The 22054-nt window shown below is 44.5% G+C and overlaps 1 protein-coding gene across 1 annotated transcript; it reads left to right on the forward strand.

The window, feature by feature from the left end:
* Positions 1–2536: 2536 nt before the first annotated feature.
* Positions 2537–21807, forward strand: loxl3a (lysyl oxidase-like 3a). The gene is made up of 14 exons (XM_080843242.1): positions 2537–2750; positions 3399–3701; positions 4029–4192; positions 6050–6267; positions 11586–11784; positions 12603–12786; positions 13181–13335; positions 14010–14174; positions 17219–17378; positions 17980–18223; positions 19684–19799; positions 20195–20331; positions 21058–21169; positions 21259–21807. The coding sequence occupies exons 2-14, from the start codon at positions 3410–3412 to the stop codon at positions 21330–21332; spliced, it is 2220 nt and encodes a 739-aa protein (XP_080699368.1). The 5' UTR covers positions 2537–2750; positions 3399–3409; the 3' UTR covers positions 21333–21807.
* Positions 21808–22054: the final 247 nt, after the last annotated feature.

Raw genomic sequence — 22054 nt, forward strand, 5'->3', positions numbered from 1 at the left:
ACAAACAAAGTTACCTTATTAATAGTATGGTTGAAGGTCATTGGAGTTCTGAATAGAAGAGGTTGACAACTTCCATTCTTGTGTAACATTAAATAAACCAGCGTATATAAATCAAAGTATTTATTTACACAATGATAAGAGAATAACACACAATTTGTAATCTAGCTAAATGTATCTAACTAATTAATTGAAGAAGTATATGTATGAGTAAGGGAGAGGGAGTGTGTGTGTGCGCGAGCTTGTACGCTCTGAGTTGCGCTGTTAGGAGCGCGCCTGAAAATATGTGTGCGTGTGTGTCCCTTTGTCTGACCACCGCAGTTCCGCGTGCATGTGTGCACGTTCGTGAACATAAATGTCAGGTGAAAGAGGACGAGCCTATGTATGCACCGCGAAGTTCGAGATTGTGCTTCGCGTGTGTGGCTATATGAAGGCCAATGTATTTGTAATCGTATGTAATTTAAGATGCCATGTTAAAGAAAGAGATGGTTAGTGATGCATGCAAGACTCGTGTGTCTGATAAGCAATCCTAACGATTTCCCTTAGATGGTGTGGCGAAGCCAACTACCAATTAACAATGAAAGTATATAACAGTTATGTTCGGTAAACAAAACAGATACAATACATGAACAATGGCATATGTAAACAGTCCTATGCTTAGCCAGGTTGTGAATAGCTAAATAGCTAAATAGCTAGCTGCCCAGTCGATGTTACCAGTCCATTGGAAAGAGTCGTGCTGGCGTATCCGACGCTGAGGAGGCAGAGAAGAGATGATGCTTTCCGGAGATGGAGAAAGTTGTCCTTGTTGTGAAGTCTTTGTTTCACTGCAGTTCAGTTCGGAGGAGTTGATCGCTCGGAATGCTGCAGTATCACGAATACTGTTGTGCTTTGTTCCCGTTGCAGAGTTAGCTGCAGATCTATTGTTAGCTGCTTTGCTAAACTTACTTTGTCTCAGTTAGCGGGCAGTGTTGGGCTAACGACAAATCCTAGAGAGTCTTTGTTTGTTCTCTTCCGTTAAGAACAAAGAGAGTAGGCCTTCACCAGATGACGGTGGAAGGACAGGTGTGAGCATGGCCAAAGCCAGTGGAGAGAGAGAGAGAATGTATCATTTCAACGCAGTTTATAAGCAAAAGTGCGTCACGATTTTAACACCTTGTTTTCAGCCAATACTTTCTCTTGCAGATAAGACTTAAGGTGATAAGGGAATTGTGGGTAATGAAGTCTTTTGTAGGACTACCACCTACACACCCCTCCCCAACCCCCATTAACCCACACTAAACACTACCTCCACTCTACCCCTCCCCAACCCCCATTAACCCACACTAAACACTACCCCCTCACCAACCCCCATTACCCCACACTGAACACTACCTCCATTCCACCCCTCCCCCATTACCCCACACTGAACACTACCCCCTCACCAACCCCCATTACCCCACTGAGCACTACCTCCATCCCTCCCCAACCTCCATTACCCCACACTAGCTCTGAACATCCACAGGTTTGAACTTTTCTCCATTATTTTTGGCAATTTTCCCTGACAGAAAATGTGATTTTGATGAGGTAAATTGTGCTGAAAACTGCCATTTACTTCCTTGGGGTTTCTAGCAGGAATAGTGAAGGGGGGGGGGGGGGGGTGCCACTTACATATGTACTCTGAGCAGCACAGAAAGTGGTGCTGTAACTGGAATAGAGACATGGCTGTCTTAACCTCCCAGCGAATATGGAGCAGCTGTTGTCAGGGTGATGGGATGGAACTTGAATAGCCGACTGTGCCATGCTCCCGTTAGAAGTGGATGCTCCTGGACAGATGCCGGAACAGTTCTGCCTGGTGTCTAATCACCACAGTCTGATCTGTGAGGTATTACAATACACTGCCTGAGGTGTTGATTTTCTATGTAAGAAAACCATCCTGAACTTTAAATAGGTAAAACCACATATGGGACTGATCATTTTTAGATTTAGATTAGATTTTCACAAGTGTGACCAGTGAAGCTACAACCTTGCTATTGAGGTGAGATCTTATACCATTCCAAGACTAATAATGCAGCAAGCAAGAGCAAGAGAGTGATGGTGACAGCCAATTGTTCCAAGTTGCTGGTATTTCAGGAGTTTGGCTGCAGTGGAGGTAAGTATCCAACAGGGGTAGCCATTTCTAAAATTCCTTAGATCCTATTCTGGTCTCGCATAAACAGAATATGAACATCTGGCAACATCAGCTCTAGTGTCCAAATATCACGCGTTTGAGTCCCAGACTGCAGTGTTATACTGGCAATTAACAACACAATTTGAAAACAACGGAGAGACGTTCTCTCTCTCTCTCTCTCTCTCTCTCTCTCTCTCTATCTCTCTCTCTCTCTGTCTCTCTCTCAGACACACGCATACTCAACTTTGAATATTCAGAGATGCCAAAATCGTTCCGTCTAACGACTGGAGTAATTGGATTCTCCAATGGAAGGACTGCCTGCTCCGGTAGATCAGGATCAAAAATGAGGAAGGCCAACACTCGTTGCGATACACCACAATCCCAGAGCAACCCATACCTCCCTCTAGCTCTCCACACTTCTGGCAGAGCTCAACAGTTGGACGAGACTGCAGTCTCACTCTTCAAACGTATTACTTCAGCTACCTCATCTCTCAGAAGATTTCAGGGACACAGAAGTAAACCGCAAGATGCTATAACTTTATTATAAGGCGATAATTAAAAAAAGATCCGGGACCCAAGACATCTCCAAGCTTCATATCCATATCAGGTACGTTGCGCATCTTCGCAACTTTTAAATGTAAAGTGCTCTGACGTCTTCCAAGTTATGACAGAACGTTTTGAAGTGAAGTTGCATTCATAGCATAGAGCTAATACGGTTATTGTTGAAAGTTAGATGCTAAATATGCAGTATAATCGCCACATTTTATGTATAATTTTTAAGTGCAACCTGTCAATCTAAAAATGTTTTTACTACCTAGGTATTAGGTTTTTCCTATAATCCATGTTTAACACGATACGTGCAGAGTTGCAGTGAGCAAAACGATGCGGTAGTCAACATGAGCATTGCAAGTGGTTTTCAAATTAGCATGTGGATTTCTATGTTGTCCCTCAAGCATTACTTTAGATTTATTTTTGAGCTTCCATTTCTTCACTGTTTCTCGAGTCAATTTAGTAAAGAAGTAAGCTTCGTTTGCGAAGTTTTAAAAGAGTATTCTTTTATTTACTTTCATTTAGTTCATCATATCAATACGACTATTCCTTGGACTTCAACCATCTGTAGTTAGAGATCCTCTTGATTTCCCTTTTAAGAGCAGTGGTTTTCTAACAGTACGTTACTGTAACCAGTCTATATAGATGTTTTTATAACATGGCTTGTTTTGACCTGCTTTCTACCCCATTCATTTACTCTGCCTAGCTGCCTCTGCAATGGTGACACCCACACTCCAGCGGCCAGTTGCGGCTCTGCTTTTGGGATTTTGGTTGCCATCTTTTCTGTGCCAAACAACACCCTCAACCCAGGACAGCAAGATCAAGTTCCGTCTGGCCGGATTCCCACGCAAGCACAACGAAGGCCGCATTGAGGTCTTCTACCAGGGCGAGTGGGGCACCATCTGCGATGATGACTTCACGCTGGCCAACGCAGAGGTTCTGTGCCGACAGCTTGGGTTCGTCTCTGCCACCGCCTGGTCACACAGTGCCAAATACGGCGCCGGCACAGGTGAGAGTGGCTCGTTAGAGTGTCAGCTGTGGCGTCTTTATTTACAGGACAGAGCAATGGAGCTTCTTAGGCGGAGTAAAATTTTGGCGACATGTGCTGGCTGACTGACTACGGATCGGTAGCTATTCATTTGATTAATCAACATGATTTGTCAACGTGATTAATAATGTCTGCTGATTAACTATAAATCTATAAGTCCACTTAGGATGTTTATAGGAAACCTTAAAGAATGTTAGGCTGCGTCTGTTTTGATAGAGCTTAAATGTAGTCCTTCATTTCACCTTTGTCTTGCCCTGACCCAGCTGTGTGATTGTGTGGTTTGTCCAGGAAAGATCTGGCTGGACAATGTGATATGCAGTGGCACTGAGACGAGCGTCGAGAAGTGCCACTCTCGCGGCTGGGGAAACAGCGACTGCGCGCACAATGAGGACGCTGGCATCGTCTGCAAGGATGAGAGGATTCCTGGATTTGTGGACTCCAACATCATCGAGGTAAAACACAAGTCACGCGTTGAGCAATAAAGACCAACCAGAGAAGAAATGTTCAGACAGCCAGGATGGTAGTTGAGTGGTTTTGAAAGAGTGCGCTATGGAATGACAGATAAAAATGACAGATTGTCAGCAGTCACTTGACCTTAATTTCCCTCGGGATCAATAAAGTATCCATCTATCTATCTATCTATCAGTCAAAACTCAGTGCTGAGTGCTGATCCTGCAATAGATAATAAAACAGAGCCACATAACTCACTTCACCCTACGACCACTACTACTAATAACATTTGTATCGGAAAGTTATTTTAATTGGCCATTAAAACCACCAGTGTCATCGTCACTGTGCCTACTATACGGCGTATGTGTTACAGTAGAGTGACAGCACTGTTGGTATTGTTCGGCAGCGACACAGCCATGTTTATCTCAGAGTGAATCTGTCTGCACTCGCAGCTGGCTGAGTGTGTGGGGATGAGCCGCATGATTGGTGCTGTGAAGAACACTTTCTGCTCGGGCCAAGAACATCCGCGACTCCTGCAGTAAATTAATCTCTCAAGGGCCGCGCTGGAATCTCATGATGGAGGCAGAGGAGGGGCATAGCGAGACGGGGAGGGAGGAGGGACGTGTGTGGGGAGGTGGGGGGAGGTGGGGTGGTGTTGGAGGGATCTAGAGTGAAGGATGGGAAGGGAAGAGTGGGGGGGGGGGGGTGGTGGTGTTGGAGGGATCTAGAGTGAAGGATGGGAAGGGAAGGGTGGGGGGAGGGGGGGGGGGGGTGTTGGAGGGGTCTAGAGTGAAGGGAGGGAGGAGGGCTGTGTGTGGGGAGGGGGGGGGGGGGGGGGTTTGATGGGTGCAGTCCAGACTGCAGAGAGGTGAACAGATGACTGGGAAACCATGTGTTCCCCACGCAGGCATGCAATCTAGCTGAAGAGCAGTCCAGTCTAGTTTAGATGGTCCTGTGGGAGACGGAAGAACACGGAGATCTCTTTCTCTCTCTCTCTCTCTCTCTCTCTCTCTCTCTCTCTCTCTCTCTCTCTCTCTCACTCTCTCTCTCTCTCTTTCTCTCTCTTCGTCACGTGAGAGAAATGAGGAGCCCAGGGTTATTTACATACCTTAATCCTTTAGCAATCCAATCCTCTCATGTAGAGCGCTTTTAAACTTTTATTGGTTTCAGCATCTTAAGATTTGTCTCGGCCAAGGACATCATTTGATGAAGATTTCACTTGAGGTTGCAACTCATTTGGTCCAGATATCGTAAAGGCTGTTCTAAATCACTTCCTTGGTACAATCTGTGCTGTTTTCCCCTCCAACATCACTGCCTAACTCTGAGGAGAGTTTCATCTCAATTTCAGCAAGTATTTTGGTTGCTGTCCTGAATTTAATATGACACTTCTGAACAGGCATATTAGACCGACTGACAGACAGAGAAAGACAAAAAATACACACGTTTGTACTTGTCATGATTCCGAGCATAGGCCAGGACAGTGTAACAGAAGTTATTAGTGATTTATTCAGCAGTTCCAGTCACAAAACTTGGCTGGTTGTATTAGGACGTAGTTTTATCACCTGGTTGATCCAAATTTGTACTCAGACCATCCTGATTTCATGCAACGTGTATTTGGATGTTCAAATTTAGTAAATTTGTACATTTCCAAGCATCCTGATTTACTTTGTCCTTTACTCCATTGAGTTGTTTTCAAAATCAGTAGGTCAGTCGAGGCAGCGTGTTACCACAGCATCACACCTGCATCACACGTCTCCTCGTGGCCCCAGTGTGATTCACAGTAACTGACTCCCCTTTCTGTTGCCTGTATCAAAGCTGAGCCATCACAGCCAGTGCAATGCCATGATGTAACGTTTCAGATGCAGGTGGATGAGAACCGTCTGGAAAAGGTCAGACTCCGGCCGCTGTCGTCTGGAGCTGCTGCCAGGCTGCCCGTCAGCGAGGGGGTGGTGGAGGTCAAGCAGAAGGAAGGCTGGGCGCAGATCTGCAGCGTGGGCTGGACGCCCAAGAACGCCCGTGTGGTCTGCGGCATGATGGGATTCCCCTCAGAGAGAGCTGTGGTCAGGGCGCTCCCCAGGTGCGTGTCCTGGGCTGGGCTCAACTGGAGCTTTCTTCCCGGCAAAAATCTCTTTTCTTTCCTTGCCACTGTGGCTTATGTTCATGCCATAGGGGGTTCAGGTATTGGGTTGTCCATAGAAGAATAGTCATTATGTAAGTGATAATGGCCACCTAGGCCTCCTGCTGTGGGCAGAGGCAGAGATAGTTATTGCGAAGGTGATGCATGTACGCTGTTTTCCTGCTTATACCCCAGTCGCACACATGTATTTAGGCATCCATGTGTACCCTACATAATAAACATTTGATTCAGTTTAAAAAGAAGCCAACCTGTTAAAAGAAAGTAGTTCCGGCCTACTACATACTAATCACAGACTACAGAATAGCGCTGGATAGTTTGCTTGGTTACAGTGATTCCAACGATGCTAAGCCAAAATCCTTTAGCTTGCTAGCTGTTTCTGACGATATGCTTGCTAGTTCTGCAGACAACATGTTATTTAACAACGGAATTCATCTCGTTGACACCACTTGGCAAAATGAGAGAGTGCGTTTATTTGGTTCATTCATTAACTTGCCTGACTACACCCTTACTATAGGAGCCTCGTTATGGGCAGCATATATATACAGTAGAACAGTTATTAAACTTTTTTGGTTATACAGAATATCACCTGCCAGCCAATTTAAAAAGAGCATTTCCCTGGGGTAAACTATTGAAAAAAAACTGACTTGAAAAGTAATACATCTTAAGTAATGCATTTATATCAGCATCAGTTAGTCAATATTACAGTGAACTTCACGTCCTGTTCTGAGATATGAGCAGTGTGGCAAAGCACAGGCCAACCTCTGTCTCTTGTTCAATTTGGTTTCGATTTCAAATGACCTCTGAAAACATTGATCTTTTTATGACATTCCTAAGGCAATTATGAAGACTTCGAGAAGTCTCATACTGACTTTCGCGGAGTTTAAGAAGTGTTTGATTAACTTCAGAAATGAAGTATTTACCACTGTCATGCCATCTGCTACAGCTGCCACTTTGGTCTAAACCAAAAGAGGCCTACTGAAGATATACAGAAAATAAGGAAGGTCAGAGCTATACACCGGCAAATGCAGGCTATCCAGATGGTTTTGCTCAACAGCTCACTCATTCTGAATTACAAAAGTGATTACCAAAGGAGAAGAAGTGGTGGTCGATTTACACAAATGCGTGACCTTAAAAAAGTGAATGAAATTGGTTTCTTAAAAAAGCCAAAGCATTTCACCCTCCCAGACCTCAAACGAAGAGACAGACTGAGGCTCGCACGGCAGGAGCATTGTTTACTCGCATGCTGTTGGAAAGTACAGCACGTTATTTTTATTTGTTTTGTTTGGCTTGAAGACTCCTAGACTCCCCTGAGCTTCTTGCTGTGCGTGTCTGTGTACTGGATTAATCACAAACTATACATTTCTCCAGGCTGGACAGGCCGCTTTGGTACAACCAAATATATTATTACACGGCATTTGACAACTTCATCAAAAAATACTTGTGGTTCTGGGTTTTAAATTTAGAGTTCAGTGTTATTTCTTTTCTTGAAAAGGAAACGTTAACCGTATGAACTGGGATCGATATGCAGACACTACCACAAGAATGGAAAATGGTGGTCAGGCAAACTCAGTCGTGAATCATATTACATATCAGGCTGCTGAGGGGGCAGGCCAGTTCACCGTCTGGACATGCCAGGAGTGAGCTTTATGCAACCAGTCGCTCCGTTATGAAACCTGGCATCGTGTGCAATCAGGGAAACAGGAATCCAATGCATAATCTGGCCTTTTATTTTCTTTCAGTGAGCTTGATGCTAAATGATCTTAGCATTTTGTAGATAAAAACTGATTGGCAATGGCAATATTTGTCTTCTGTATTCGAAAAGCTTTGACGTACGGTAGTCAAATGGAGCTGACAATTATACGGTGTCTGGCTCTAGATTGTTTCCACATGCAAGTGAGAATTGAACGCCAGGATATAGGACTGCTGCAGTTTCAGTGAAATACGGCGTCTTCCATTAGGAGCGCACATGAGGATCCAAGTTTGCAATGTAAACACACTGCTTTTCCAAGTGAGTGATGTCATTTTCTTTGTCCATAGAGCATAAAGCATCACGTGGTTTGGAACTGATAGTAGCACCCCGAAGTAATGTATTGTGGATCTGCTTGATTAAATGTAGCCTACTTTACCTAACGTATCATCTGTTAGATTTAATGTACTTTATACCCTCCTCTGTATCCCCACAGAAATTCGAACATTGTGTGTCTGGGTGGTTATCCACTTCTAACACGAGACATAGTTTTCAGACCTAGCTTTGAGATTCGCACCAGATGGTGAAATGCAAGCAGTCTACAGTCTACTGTGTGGCAAAACTGACAGACGCAGCTAATGTGGAGGGAGAGATATAGAGTTAGAGACAGAGAGAGAGAGAGGGGGAATGGTGAGGAGAGAGAGGGAATAAGTGATGAAGAGAAAGACAGAGGGGAAGAGAGAGTATGATGGAGAGAGCGAGGGAATGAGTGATGGGGAGAGAGAGGAAATGAGAGACAGAATGGGAAAATGAGAATGATTTAGGAAGAGAGAGAATAAATGAGGAATAGAGAGATAGAGGAGAGTATGTGGAGAGAGAAAGATGCAGGAGAGAGGAGGATACAGACACCCAGAGAGAAGAGAGAGAGAGATGTAGATGATGGACTTCTCTGGATCTGGATCTGGCTCTCCGTCTGCGTTGATCCCAGAAACACAGTGACTCATTGGCTAAAGATTTCCCCCAGAGGCCCGAGTAGGATGCCGTCTGAGAGGCGCAGATAGAGTTTCAGAAACGTGGCGGCCGTCTGTGAGCCTGGATATCATTACAGGAAAATTAAGAGTCGTTTTATTTTTCACTTCTGTGGCGGACAAGTATGTCATATCATTTAGCCTGCCAACTCAACCAATCCCCTCCATCATGTTTGTCCATCTTTTGTCATGACTTTTATTGAAAGGTAGAATTTGAACGACTGTTAACTAATCCTTTGGCTTTAACGTGCTGCACAGACCTTTAAAACTGTACACTAAATCCTGAAACAGAGTGGATTCCTCTTAAGCTGAGGGATATTCAGCAGGTTGCTGGTTGAATCGTGTTTCGTGTCAGATCAGCTCCTGATTCTGATCCTCGGTCCTGAGACGCTGTTTATGACGTCCGTGTCGAAAGGGCACGCAAGTGTGAAAGGAAAGGCAGTGATCTGTCAAGTCTCTGTGAAAAGTCTGACGCCTTGGGTTTGGACAGCCACACAGGGTCATACAGTACGGCAAAACTGTAATACAGTTTTCACAAACTGAGGCAGAGAGAAGTTTGTTACTGAGTGTTATGTTTCAGCTGAAGTGGCTGATTTTGTTAGGTATCTGTGTCTAACTGCACGATAACTGGTCGGTTGGTGAATAAGATACACCAAAATACCTGTAAAAAATTACATAAATCTAAGGAGTGATTGTTCTTATGGGTCGGGATGGCGGGGGTTCCAGTTGACATGGAGACCTTTGTTTGTTAACAATCGTATGGTATTGTGGGAGGGGATCTTGAAGACCAGTGAGCAGAGGTTCCATCTATATTCCCAGTCGTGGGTGGCATTCCCAACTTGGGAATCGTCCTCAGAGCAGGCCCAAGTATAGATGGGCCCAAACTCATCCTTTATAGACACTCAGTTGCATTCTGTTAGCTACAGGAAACCCACAGGAGTCATACACACAGTTTAGCATACCTTTTCTAAGCAGAAACCATCTTTTCAAGTTCAAGTTCAAGTGCAAGTTTATTTATATAGCACATTTCATATGATATACATAGACACAATGTGCTTTGTGCAGAGAAGACATTCAATTATCTAAAATAAACAAAAAAAACAAACACACTTAGAAAAAGATATATATATATGTATATACATGAAATAAAAATAAACTAAATAAAATAATAAAACATAAAAAATAAAAACAATAAAATTAAGTGTTAAAAACTAAATTATATGGAGGGTTTTGACTTAAAGGCACAATATGCAACAATTATGCTTCAGGATTAGGGTTAGGGTATACAGTTTAACCTTAAAATAACAGCTTAAAAAAAATTGGGGCGCTACAATGACTTTTAATATGGAGAATTGCGTCCGTGCCAATGGCATAGCAGGGTCGATAGGCATATAACTGCCTTCTGTAGTTTTGCCTGCCGATGCCCGCCGACCTGACTTTGATTACCTTCTGCCGATCTAGTAAGTAGCTTATTTGCCGTCTTGCTTAGTCTTGTGTTGCACATGATTGATGTTTGACTGTGTAAGGACAGTCGTTGAGTAATTAGTTTGTCATAATGTCAAAGTCAGCACATTTCAAGAAATTTCGTTAGTTTTAGCTGCTAGCATACCTTTAGCGAATAGCTATTAATCCTTAATGCACCTTTAAGTTGCACTTCACAAAACAATGAACCACATGTATCCTCCTGTCCTCTGTCATTGTCTTTCTGTATATCCCGTGGTGTCAATTATTTGTGTCAGCAACCATTTCTGCAGATGTATTAGGTTAGGTATGTCACATGGCTGCACATGTCTGCCTCACAGAAAATCCCCATAGCCCTGATATGTTGCTCATGTTACTTATTAGAGAGAGGAACTGTGCACCAACATGTATATTGCATTTATAAGAACTCCGGGACAAGAAGAAAGAGTATATCTCTCCAAACTTGCACACAGGAACTCTGCACCAAAATGTATATTGAATACAGTCAAAAGGAAGGAAAAAGAACAAAGTTTCTTGACTGAACACATCATTTGTAAACCCCAAACATATCTTCCCAAACTTTATCCCACAGTGTACCGATGGTCTGTCCTCTTTTGTAGTCATATGGGAGGAGGGATGCAGGGATGTTCAGGTTCAAGTTGGGCACTGAGCAGGTATGAACATGTATCACCATTCCCGTGGTCTCTGCATCGCCCTCCTGCTCAGTGCCCAACTTCTCAGCACTCTGCTAGAATGCAAACATGAGCTGGGATCTGCCCCTGCCCCTGACGCTAGCCCCCAGACGCTCCAGACACTCCAGACAGTGCAGACACATCAGCGCATGTCAGATGTGATACTGCAGACAGACAGGGAATAAATCAGACTCCTCGCTCCAGCACTGCCCTGGATGTCATTTGTTAGACTTCATTCATAATATTCTGTAAGGGTCTCATAGAGTCAGCGGGGGAAATGTGCATCAGATGAGGTTATTAAACAAGGCTGGGAGTGTTATATTCACATTTATACTGCCATGAATGGATGTTTTTAGAGTTTTTCCCTTTTCTCTTTCCCCGCTTCTCTAGCGGTCACGGTCCGTACCGGATCCACTCGGTCTCCTGCAGCGGTAAGGAGGTTCACCTGTCCGCCTGTAACATGGAGTTAAGCAAGCCCAATGCCAGCCACCCCTGCGCTGGAGGAGGGCCTGCCATCGTCAGCTGCACCCCTGGACCTCAGTTCACACCGGGCAGGAACCCCAAGAGGAGGCACAAGTTAGGACTGCTGGTAACCCCAGGGTCCATTTGTGGATTGTATTGACATACACACACACACACGCACACACACACACACACATACACAGACACACTCAACCATGCAGACTCACACACACACACACACACACACACACACACACACACACACACACACACACAAACACGCACACGCAAACGCACACGCACACGCACACGCACACGCACACGCACGCACACACACATACACACACACACACACACACACACACACAGACCAGCTGGTTTCAGAGCGTAGGGTCATATCATAAAGCAGTGCGGTGCTACTAGAACAGGGGAGATTAAAGGGTCTGTTCACAGGCCCAGCTGTTAAAGGCCACTGCAGAGACACCATCAACCCCACAGCTGCTGCAGGTTCATTCAAAATAACAGGAGCACATTTCACTTTTACACCGGCACGCTTAGGCTCGTGACCAGTTATGCATACAAATCAGTAAGGATAATCAGGACTCTTCCTCATTTCCCCTGAGCTTAGTGTTTACACCTAACAGTTGTTCCACTGCATCCCACACACAGTAATTATCCAATCCAACAAACTAGCGATAACTTTCTATTACCTCATCAGATAAGTTAGTGGACCAATAATAGCCTTTCTAAAATAATGTCACACAGGGTTAACTCTTCATTCCAGCAAGAATGTTATTGATGTTATTAATGATATGAAAGGGTTGGTCCAGGTTGTTCTTTTTTCGAATGACTTCAGTCCCGTCCAGAAACCACCGCCCTCCAAATCAAAGCTGAGAATGGCTTGAGTGTGACCCTGAAGGCTGCGTGCCTGTGTGCCTGCCTCAGCCAGGTAAGGTGCGTCTGCGGGGCGGTGCCGGTGTCGGAGAGGGCCGCGTGGAGGTGCTGAAGGACACGGCATGGGGCACGGTGTGTGACGACCGCTGGAATCTGCAGTCTGCCAGCGTGGTGTGCCGGGAGTTGGGCTTCGGCAGTGCCAAGGAGGCCCTTACAGGGGCACGCATGGGCCAGGGTGAGGGGCCACATCATGACCTTTAACCTCTAACCCACCATTTTGATTTATTATTCCCTTACACTGCAAACAGAGCTTTTTATATTCATGCTGCTTTAAAATAACTAGATGAAATTCAGCAGTTTTATAATATGTTTGACTGCAAGTGAGTCATCTATAACCCCCAAAATGTTAAAATATTTATGCACGCAGTAATGTAGGTAAAAAATATAAACACTATAAATTAAACATATGCAAGCAGCAAGTTTAAAAAAGCACATGTTAGGAAAAATCCTACTAAAAATACAGAAGTTTGATTCAGCATATATATAGTGTGTAATACTTCTCTGTTATCTGTAATATAGTATTTTGGTTTAGTGGATGAGTGTATTTATCCTTGTTACTTGGACCTCAGGAATGGGCCCTATTTACATGAATGAGGTGCTGTGCGTTGGGGAGGAGCGCACCCTGTGGGACTGCCCCCATAAGCCCATCACGTCTGAAGACTGCCAGCACGTGGAGGATGCCTCCGTCAGGTGCAACGTCCCCTACATGGCGTTCGAGAAAACGGTCAGAAAGCCTCCACTCTCACAGCATGCACAGTTGACCTGTTCTGCCTAGCAAACCCAGTATGATTAGGTAAGGGTTAGCCAACACAGACGCATGTGTACACATTATGTCAATGTGAATAGCTGAGAGACGGTCTCTGTTTTATTGTCAAACTGGCTAATGTATGCTTGCTAATGCCTATTTGTCATGCATATCCTAAGACATGCATATTGTCACTCAACAGCAATCGCTTCCTTTACAATTTGCACAATCTGTCAGCTTTAGCCTATGCCTAACAGAGCAGCTACCTCTACCACTGCAAACTCACCAGACATACAGTGCAATTGGTGCGTTAAATTTAAAACATGTGGCAGCTGACCCATGTTTAAAGTGCAGACGGCTACTTCTCTCTCTCTCTCTCTCTCTCTCTCTCTTTCTCTCTCTCTCTGTTTTTTTCGTTCTCTCTCTCTCTCCCTCTCTCTCTCTCTCTCTCTCTCTGTTTCTTTCTCTCTCTCTCTCTCTCTTTCTCTCTCTCTGTTTTTTTCGTTCTCTCTCTCTCCCTCTCTCTCTCTCTCTCTCTGTTTCTTTCTCTCTCCCTCTCTCTCTCTCTCATTCTCTCCCCCTCCTTCCCTCTCTCTTTTGTCTGCTGCTTCCCGTCTCGCTCCCCCCCCCTGCCGTCCTCTCGTCTGGCTCAGATCCGTCTCAGCGGAGGGCGCACCCGTGTGGAGGGCCGCGTGGAGGTCCAGGTCCGCAATGGCACCAAGGCCTGGGGTCTGATCTGTGGGGATGGCTGGACGGTGCGGGAGGCCATGGTGGTCTGCAGACAGCTGGGACTGACCTACGCCAGCAGTGGCCTACGAGTAAGCGCCCAGAGCCTGAAAAAAGGAGGAGAGGAGAAGAGAGTGATGAGAAAAGGAGGAGAGGAGAAGAGAGTGATGAGAAAGGAGGAGAGGAGAAAAGAGTGATGAGAAAAGGAGGAGAGGAGAAGAGAGTGATGAGAAAGGAGGACAGGAGAAGAGAGTGATGAGAAAGGAGGACATGAGAAGAGAGTGATGAGAAAAGGAGGAGAGGAGAAAAGAGTGATGAGAAAAGGAGGAGAGGAGAAGAGAGTGATGAGAAAGGAGGACAGGAGAAGAGAGTGATGAGAAAGGAGGAGAGGAGAAGAGAGTGATGAGAAAGGAAGACAGGAGAAGAGAGTGATGAGAAAAGGAGGAGAGGAGAGAAGAGTGATGAGAAAAGGAGGAGAGGAGAAGAGAGTGATGAGAAAGGAGGACAGGAGAAGAGAGTGATGAGAAAGGAGGAGAGGAGAAGAGAGTGATGAGAAAGGAGGAGAGGAGAAGAGAGTGATGAGAAAAGGAGGAGAGGAGAAGAGAGTGATGAGAAAAGGAGGAGAGGAGAAGAGAGTGATGAGAAAAGGAAGAGAGGAGAAGAGAGTGATGAGAAAAGGAGGAGAGGAGAAGAGAGTGATGAGAAAGGAGGAGAGGAGAAAAGAGTGATGAGAAAGGAGGACAGGAGAAGAGAGTGATGAGAAAGGAGGAGAGGAGAAGAGAGTGATGAGAAAAGGAGGAGAGGAGAAGAGAGTGATGAGAAAGGAGGACAGGAGAAGAGAGTGATGAGAAAGGAGGAGAGGAGAAGAGAGTGATGAGAAAAGGAGGAGAGGAGAAGAGAGTGATGAGAAAAGGAGGAGAGGAGAAGAGAGTGATGAGAAATGAGGAGAGGAGAAGAGAGTGATGAGAAAAGGAGGAGAGGAGAAGAGAGTGATGAGAAAAGGAGGAGAGGAGAAAAGAGTGATGAGAAAAGGAGGAGAGGAGAAAAGAGTGATGAGAAAAGGAGGAGAGGAGAAGAGAGTGATGAGAAAAGGAGGAGAGGAGAAGAGAGTGATGAGAAAAGGAGGAGAGGAGAAAAGAGTGATGAGAAAAGGAGGAGAGGAGAAAAGAGTGATGAGAAAAGGAGGAGAGGAGAAGAGAGTGATGAGAAAAGGAGGAGAGGAGAAAAGAGTGATGCCACGGAGGCAGCTGCTTCCTTCACGGCTGTAATCCCATAATCCCACGCTTCCTAATCTCAACCGCTCTCAGAACTCACCTCGCACACAAAAAAATCTCTTTTTACTCTGAAGCGAAGGATGAGGCGTCTCTTAGAATATCCACCCATCAAAGCGGAGTTCCCACACGCTTGCACAAGCCTCGCGAAAGATTCTCCACGCCTTACACAGAGCTTACATACGCATTCACAACCACCCTGCTTTCAACCATGGAAGCCCTTTTCAGACAGATACAGGCATATGCATAAACATGCTTTTGCACATCAGCACAGAATGCATAATTACAGATCAAATTATGTAGCTCAACAAATAATAGGCCATGGTATTTGTCATAGCCTTGCAAGAGCCTGTCATGCTGCCTTTAATATTTTGGTTTGAGACTAAAGCAGTGGGGTTTAGGATTGGGTTCATACCCACAGCATGAATTGTAACTCGCTGGTATACTGTCATGTGTGAAAGGTGATAGGTACAGATATGTCTCAAAGCTATAGACAGAGATAAGAGGAAGCATTTAGAGGAAGCGTTTAGGTTGTCAGAGATAGGTGAGGTGCTCCACACGTAGAGAGAGAGAGGTGAGGTGCTCCACATGTAGAGGTTCTCAGAGAGAGGTGAGTGGAGGACTGATTCACACGTAGAGAGAGAGAGGTGAGTGGACTGCTCCACACGTAGAGAGAGAGGTGAGTGGACTGCTCCACACGTAGAGAGAGAGAGGTGAGTGGACTGATCCAAACGTAGAGAGAGAGAGGTGAGTGGACTGATCCACACGTAGAGGTTTTCAGAGAGAGGTGAGTGGACTGATCCACATGTAGAGAGAGAGGTGAGTGGACTGATCCACAGGTAGAGAGAGAGAGGTGAGTGGACTGATCCTCACGTAGAGAGAGAGAGGTGAGTGGACTGGTCCACCTGTAGAGAGAGGTGAGTGGACTGCTCCACACGTAGAGAGAGAGAGGTGAGTGGACTGATCCTCACGTAGAGAGAGAGAGGTGAGTGGACTGCTCCACACGTAGAGAGAGAGAGGTGAGTGGACTGCTCCACACGTAGAGAGAGAGAGGTGAGTGGACTGATCCACACGTAGAGAGAGAGAGGTGAGGTGCTCCACATGTAGAGAGAGAGAGGTGAGGTGCTCCACATGTAGAGGTTTTCAGAGAGAGGTGAGGTGCTCCACACATAGGCTGCATGCTGACCCAAGCAGGGTCCCCTCCACAGATCCGAATCGTTGGGGGCAGGACGAGCTACGAGGGTCGGGTGGAGGTGAAGGTGGGGTCCAGGTGGGGAACGCTGTGTAGTGAAAGATGGACCACCAGAGAGGCCAAGGTGGCCTGTCGGCAGCTAGGACTCGGCCACTCTCTGCATGCTATCACAGTGAGTACTGACTCGAGTACTGACGCCGAAGCCAGGCGGGGTGTCGTCCGACACGGTTAGGAGAAGCTCCAGTCCCACGATGCTCGTGGCCCTGGAGGGTTAGAAGCGGGAAGTTAGTTTTGTTCTGGTCGTCTGCGGCAGGTAAACTTTAACTGTAGACAAACATCTTAATGGCAGCTAAACTGTAGAAAACCACTGAAAAATCATTGGTGTTCCTGGAAATAGTATGAATTGATAACATGCCATTCCTCAAGTCACATTACAACAAAACCAACAAAACAACAAAACCATCTTCTTAGAACAATTTTCTACGACGGTGCAGAGAGAAAGGCCTACTTTTTAAATCATCTTAACAATATTGCAATGTTGGAACATTTAATTTGGGAGTTAAGACCCTATTTTCTCTCTCTCTCTCTCTCTCTCTCTCTTTCTCTCTTTCTCTCTATCTCTCTCTCTCTCTCTGTCTCTCCCCTGTCTGTGTTTGTGGATGGTGTTGCCAAGGAAACGTGGTACTGGGACAGCAGTAACGTGACAGAGATGGTGATGAGCGGGGTGAAGTGCGTGGGCGACGAGATGACCCTGTCCGACTGCCGCCACGACCGCTCGGTCACCTGCCGCCGAGCGGGGGCCCAGTTCTCCGCAGGGGTCATCTGCACAGACAGTGAGTTTCAGTAGACACCCGGGGACCAGACTTATTAAGCAACGCCCGTGTCGTGATACATTTTTTTCTATGTGATCGTATCGTAGTGTTTTTCACAGGGCAGAGTAAAAGATATGTTGACTTTCTATACGGTTGTGTCAGCTCACTAAATCACCAGATCGGTAGCTGTGTGCACAATGTATTATCTCTGGATCCAAAGACATTGTAGGTAGTTGGCAGCCATCCCAAAAATAGATAAGTCTGACAAACTGTGGGCTATCTATCTAAAGTTACTTTCAAAAATATGAAGTTGAAGTGGTGAAGTACTTCTCTCAGACAGTTAAGTTCTCCCAACACTTTCTATTTTTACCTAACACAAGTGTGTAGAACATTTGCAAGAATAAATACACTTGATCCATATTGTATCAGGAGACTGTAAAAACAACAATATGGAATATAATATTATTAGAAATAACCACCTTTGAATAATACATTTAAGTGTATGAGTATGCTATAAAATGGACTGCGCACATACCTTGAGGAACATCAGTTCCCATTTTCTATTTGTTTGTTGATCTATTTGTTAAGTGGGTTGCATCTCCTCCTCCTCCCGTGTCTCCAGCGGCCTCCGACCTGGTCCTGAGCGCTCCGCTGGTGGAGCAGTCGGCGTACATCGAGGACCGTCCGCTCCACCTGCTCTACTGTGCCGCGGAGGAAAACTGCCTCTCCGAGTCTGCCGCCCGAGCCAACTGGCCCTACGGCCAACGCCGCCTCCTGCGCTTTTCCTCCCAAATCCACAACATCGGCCGCGCCGACTTCCGACCAAAACTCGGCCGCCACTCCTGGGTCTGGCATGAGTGCCATAGGTAATCAGTGGACTCTTTTTGACCTTAGGTCTTTGGCTTGGCAAAAGCATGGCTGCTTAAACCTGGTCTCATCCCACTGAGCATGTGTCACTGTGAGGCTGCAAATGGCATTATTAACAGCTGGAGTTGCATGGCGAGCTGAATGCCGCCAAAGGGTTCCAGTCAGGGTTTTTGACAGTTATTTTCATCTTTCAGTTGAGCATGTTACACTGTGAAGCTTCACTATCCGAACAGCTTCTGTTTGTGATTTGACGGTACAACTAGCATGACAAGCTAAAGGCCGCAAAGGGTTCCAGTCAGGGTTCTGTGATACAGACAGTTATTTTCATCTTTCAGTTGAGCACGTTACACTGTGAAGCTTTACTTTAAGAACAGCTTCTGTTTGTGATTTGACAGTTCTACTAGCATGGCAAGCTAAAGGCTGCTGAGGCTCCTGTCAGGATTTGTGATACAAGCGTCTCTCTCCTCAGAAGTCTGCTATAGTAATTTAGAGTCCAACATGGCGTGAAGCCACCCCGCAGTAGACAGACAGCGTTTACACGCAACTGGCGGCCACTCTTGGCTAAGACGACTACATGTGCTGGTAGTGAATGCTTATGGGAGGAAAATTGTAGGTCTGTGCTTGTGGTCGCTTATCTTTGTTTGTTGTCCTTCGATGTGTGATTTCCCACGCTGTACCTTTCCCACGCTGTACAGGTCTGCATGGTTTTACTGGCTTACAATGTAGTATTGTATATATTATATTTAATAGTCTGTTGGGTTATACATGGACAGTCAAGATAATGTCACAATACTGGGGAGGGGGAAAAATGGTGTTTTTGTGACACAGACAGTTAGTCTTAATGGAATGCTATGCACAACATCTTTTAGTTGCACTCATCCTTGTGGTAGGTTTTCTCCATCACGGAGCATTTAAAGGTCAGGTTCACAGACCACAGACTTTAGTTTCCATAGAATGAAGGCAGCAGGAGATACATTACTCTATAATCACAAAAACACACGGTATAGCCTAACCTACGCGAAAGGAAGGTCCTTTAATCTTTTTTCCTGGGGTATTTTTATGCAATAAGTGGATTTTTGAAATTCCAGCTTGAATCTTTCCAGTCAACCCACTTTGGTTGTCACAATGGCTTACACTGTCTCGGTGCTCATTGTTTAAACCATGTGTAAGCACTGGTATTGATGGGATGCACTTGGTTTAAGTATCATGCCAAAAGAGAGACCAATGATTACACCATGGCGTCAGTTCTGAATTTAGCTTTGAAGGGGTTGTCCTTGCCCAGCAATGGATAAAGACACACGAGAAGGTGATAATTAGGTGGTCTAGCCAATGGCGGCTGTTAACAACTTGTGTGACTCTGTGATACTGAGCAGGACTAAATCTGCTCTTCATCTGTCATCTCTGGATATTTTGACCATGTGTCTGTGTGTACACTTAACCTTTAACCTTAACCTTTTAGGCATTATCATAGCATGGATGTGTTTACGAACTATGACCTGCTGGACCTGAATGGGACTAAGGTGGCTGACGGACACAAGGCAAGCTTCTGTCTGGAGGACACGGAGTGCCAAGAGGGTAATGTTGCTGACTGCACACTTTCAGCTGCTTGCGTGTCCCAGATGTTGTACTGCTGATGATGGAGCTGCTGTGAATTCTGTACAGTTGTTTGTTGAGACCAAAGCTGCGAGAGAAGATACTCATCTTACCTTTATCCTCGTATCCACAGGAATCTGAAATGAATCTGTATGAAACTTTATGCTCCACAAATCGCACATTGTAGCATCAGCTCTGTGAAATAATGCAGTTATCTCCAGTGAGGAAACAGTATTGGATGAATTAGCTGTTTGGCCAGCCATCTTATTTTCCGTCTGCCTGATTTACTTGCCTACGAAGACGTGGAATTAATGACGTATTCTTTCCCCAAAAGGAGGTCAGATGGTTACATGTCAACCTGTTCTCATGTGTCTTAGGTGTGTCAAAGCGCTATGAATGTGCTAACTTTGGCGAACAGGGCATCACAGTTGGCTGTTGGGATGTATATCGCCATGACATCGACTGCCAGTGGATTGATGTCACTGATGTCAAACCTGGCAACTACATATTGCAGGTAAATTGGACAGCTAAGTGCCACCTGAAGTAAATGTGCCAAATTAAACTGATACTACAAGGATGAACAACAAATCATTTCTTGATTCTTGCAGTATTTGGTTCACAAATACCTTTAATTAAAATATTATGAATATGATATTAAAAATGCAATACCTTTAATTAAAATATGAAATTTAAGTGTCTGTAATTACACATATTGATCCACCACTTTAAATGCTCTTCCATTGGGTTCTATATTTATGTGGACTATATTATCAGGAACAGACAACAAAGACTAGGTCTCATGCCAGAATTAATTTATAGGCGTCGTACTGCCCTCTAGTGGACATAAGACAAAGCATTTCTGGGGTTTCTTGTGATTAGCGGGTTAGCTATGAAAGCTGCAAATCCTTTTGACTGACGCAGTTTTCCTGGACACTGCACTGCACTATGGGAGAGTTCAATGAATACACTTAACACAAAGGAAGGCATTTCTGGCCTTGTGTTAAATCTTTTCTTTTATGCTTGTGTTAACAATTGTTTATTGTATTATTATAGTTAGTTTCTAATAATGTAGGCACTCTGAGATTCCTGTGAATGAAAAGTGCGTTCAAAATAAAATGAATTATTATTATTATTATTATTGTTATTATTACAATGCAGCCACGTATTGCATGCCTTAACCAGCTTTTCTTCAGTAATTCAGTATGTGATTCATAAACGATTCTGTTTCTTTGCAACCAAGGTCATCATAAATCCCAACTTTGATGTAGCGGAGAGTGACTTCACTAACAATGTTGTGAGGTGCAACTGCAAATATGACGGCAATCGTGTTTGGCTGCACAAATGCCACTTCGGTAAGTTTGTTGGCCTTCTACCTTGAGGTTTTTCGGTGACGATAATTGCTGAATAGATTGTAATACAGTGTTTTCTCTGTTCGTTGCAGGTGGTTCATTTAGTGAAGAGGAAGAAAAGTTGTTTGAACACTATCCTGGACAGCATAACAATAAAATTACTTAACACCTCAAGACAAACCTCAGGAGGTTCCTTTTCCTGAAGCAGTAATGTGTAGTACAATTTATTTCTATATTGTACTATACCAAGTCTGCTTGTGTAATACTTTATTTAGAGACAACTTTGCCATGTTGCTTAATGTAGTATGCTGTTTTTGTATTCAATTGTCACCCTTTGATCTACACCTTGGAGTATTCTCCAATTTCAAAGAACAAGCCTAAAGATGTATTTTAAGTCTCATCAATTGCACCTGATTGTGATAAAATATTGTAAATGTGTGTTGCGCCTTTGTACCAAATATTTAAACTAAACTACAATATGTGCCATGTACATTGGATGTACAGATTACTGTGTTCTCCTGGTTCATTATTGGCTTACTAAATACAATATGCATTTGTTGACTTAAAAACTCTAAGACCTACCGTGTGAGTTCTTGCAATTTAACACTGATGTATCAAAAATAATCTTTTCTTTAATAAAGTTGGCCTTTTTATAAGGATATTGTCAAAACATAATCAGTGATTGAACCTACGCCCAACCCAAAAAACGGTTTAGAATTCAGTCATGGTATCCAAGACAGTGGCTATCAAGTCTATCAGAAATTATACTTACTCAAATGACTGACATTTGTAACAACCATTAAAGACAATCTTCCTAATCTTTCTTTAATGCTTGTTACAAACTTGAAACCTTTCTAACTTGACAGTCTCCTTATGTGACATTTACCA

The sequence above is a fragment of the Sprattus sprattus genome, assembly GCF_963457725.1.
Source record: "Sprattus sprattus genome assembly, chromosome: 8".
NCBI classification, from domain to species: domain Eukaryota; kingdom Metazoa; phylum Chordata; class Actinopteri; order Clupeiformes; family Clupeidae; genus Sprattus; species Sprattus sprattus.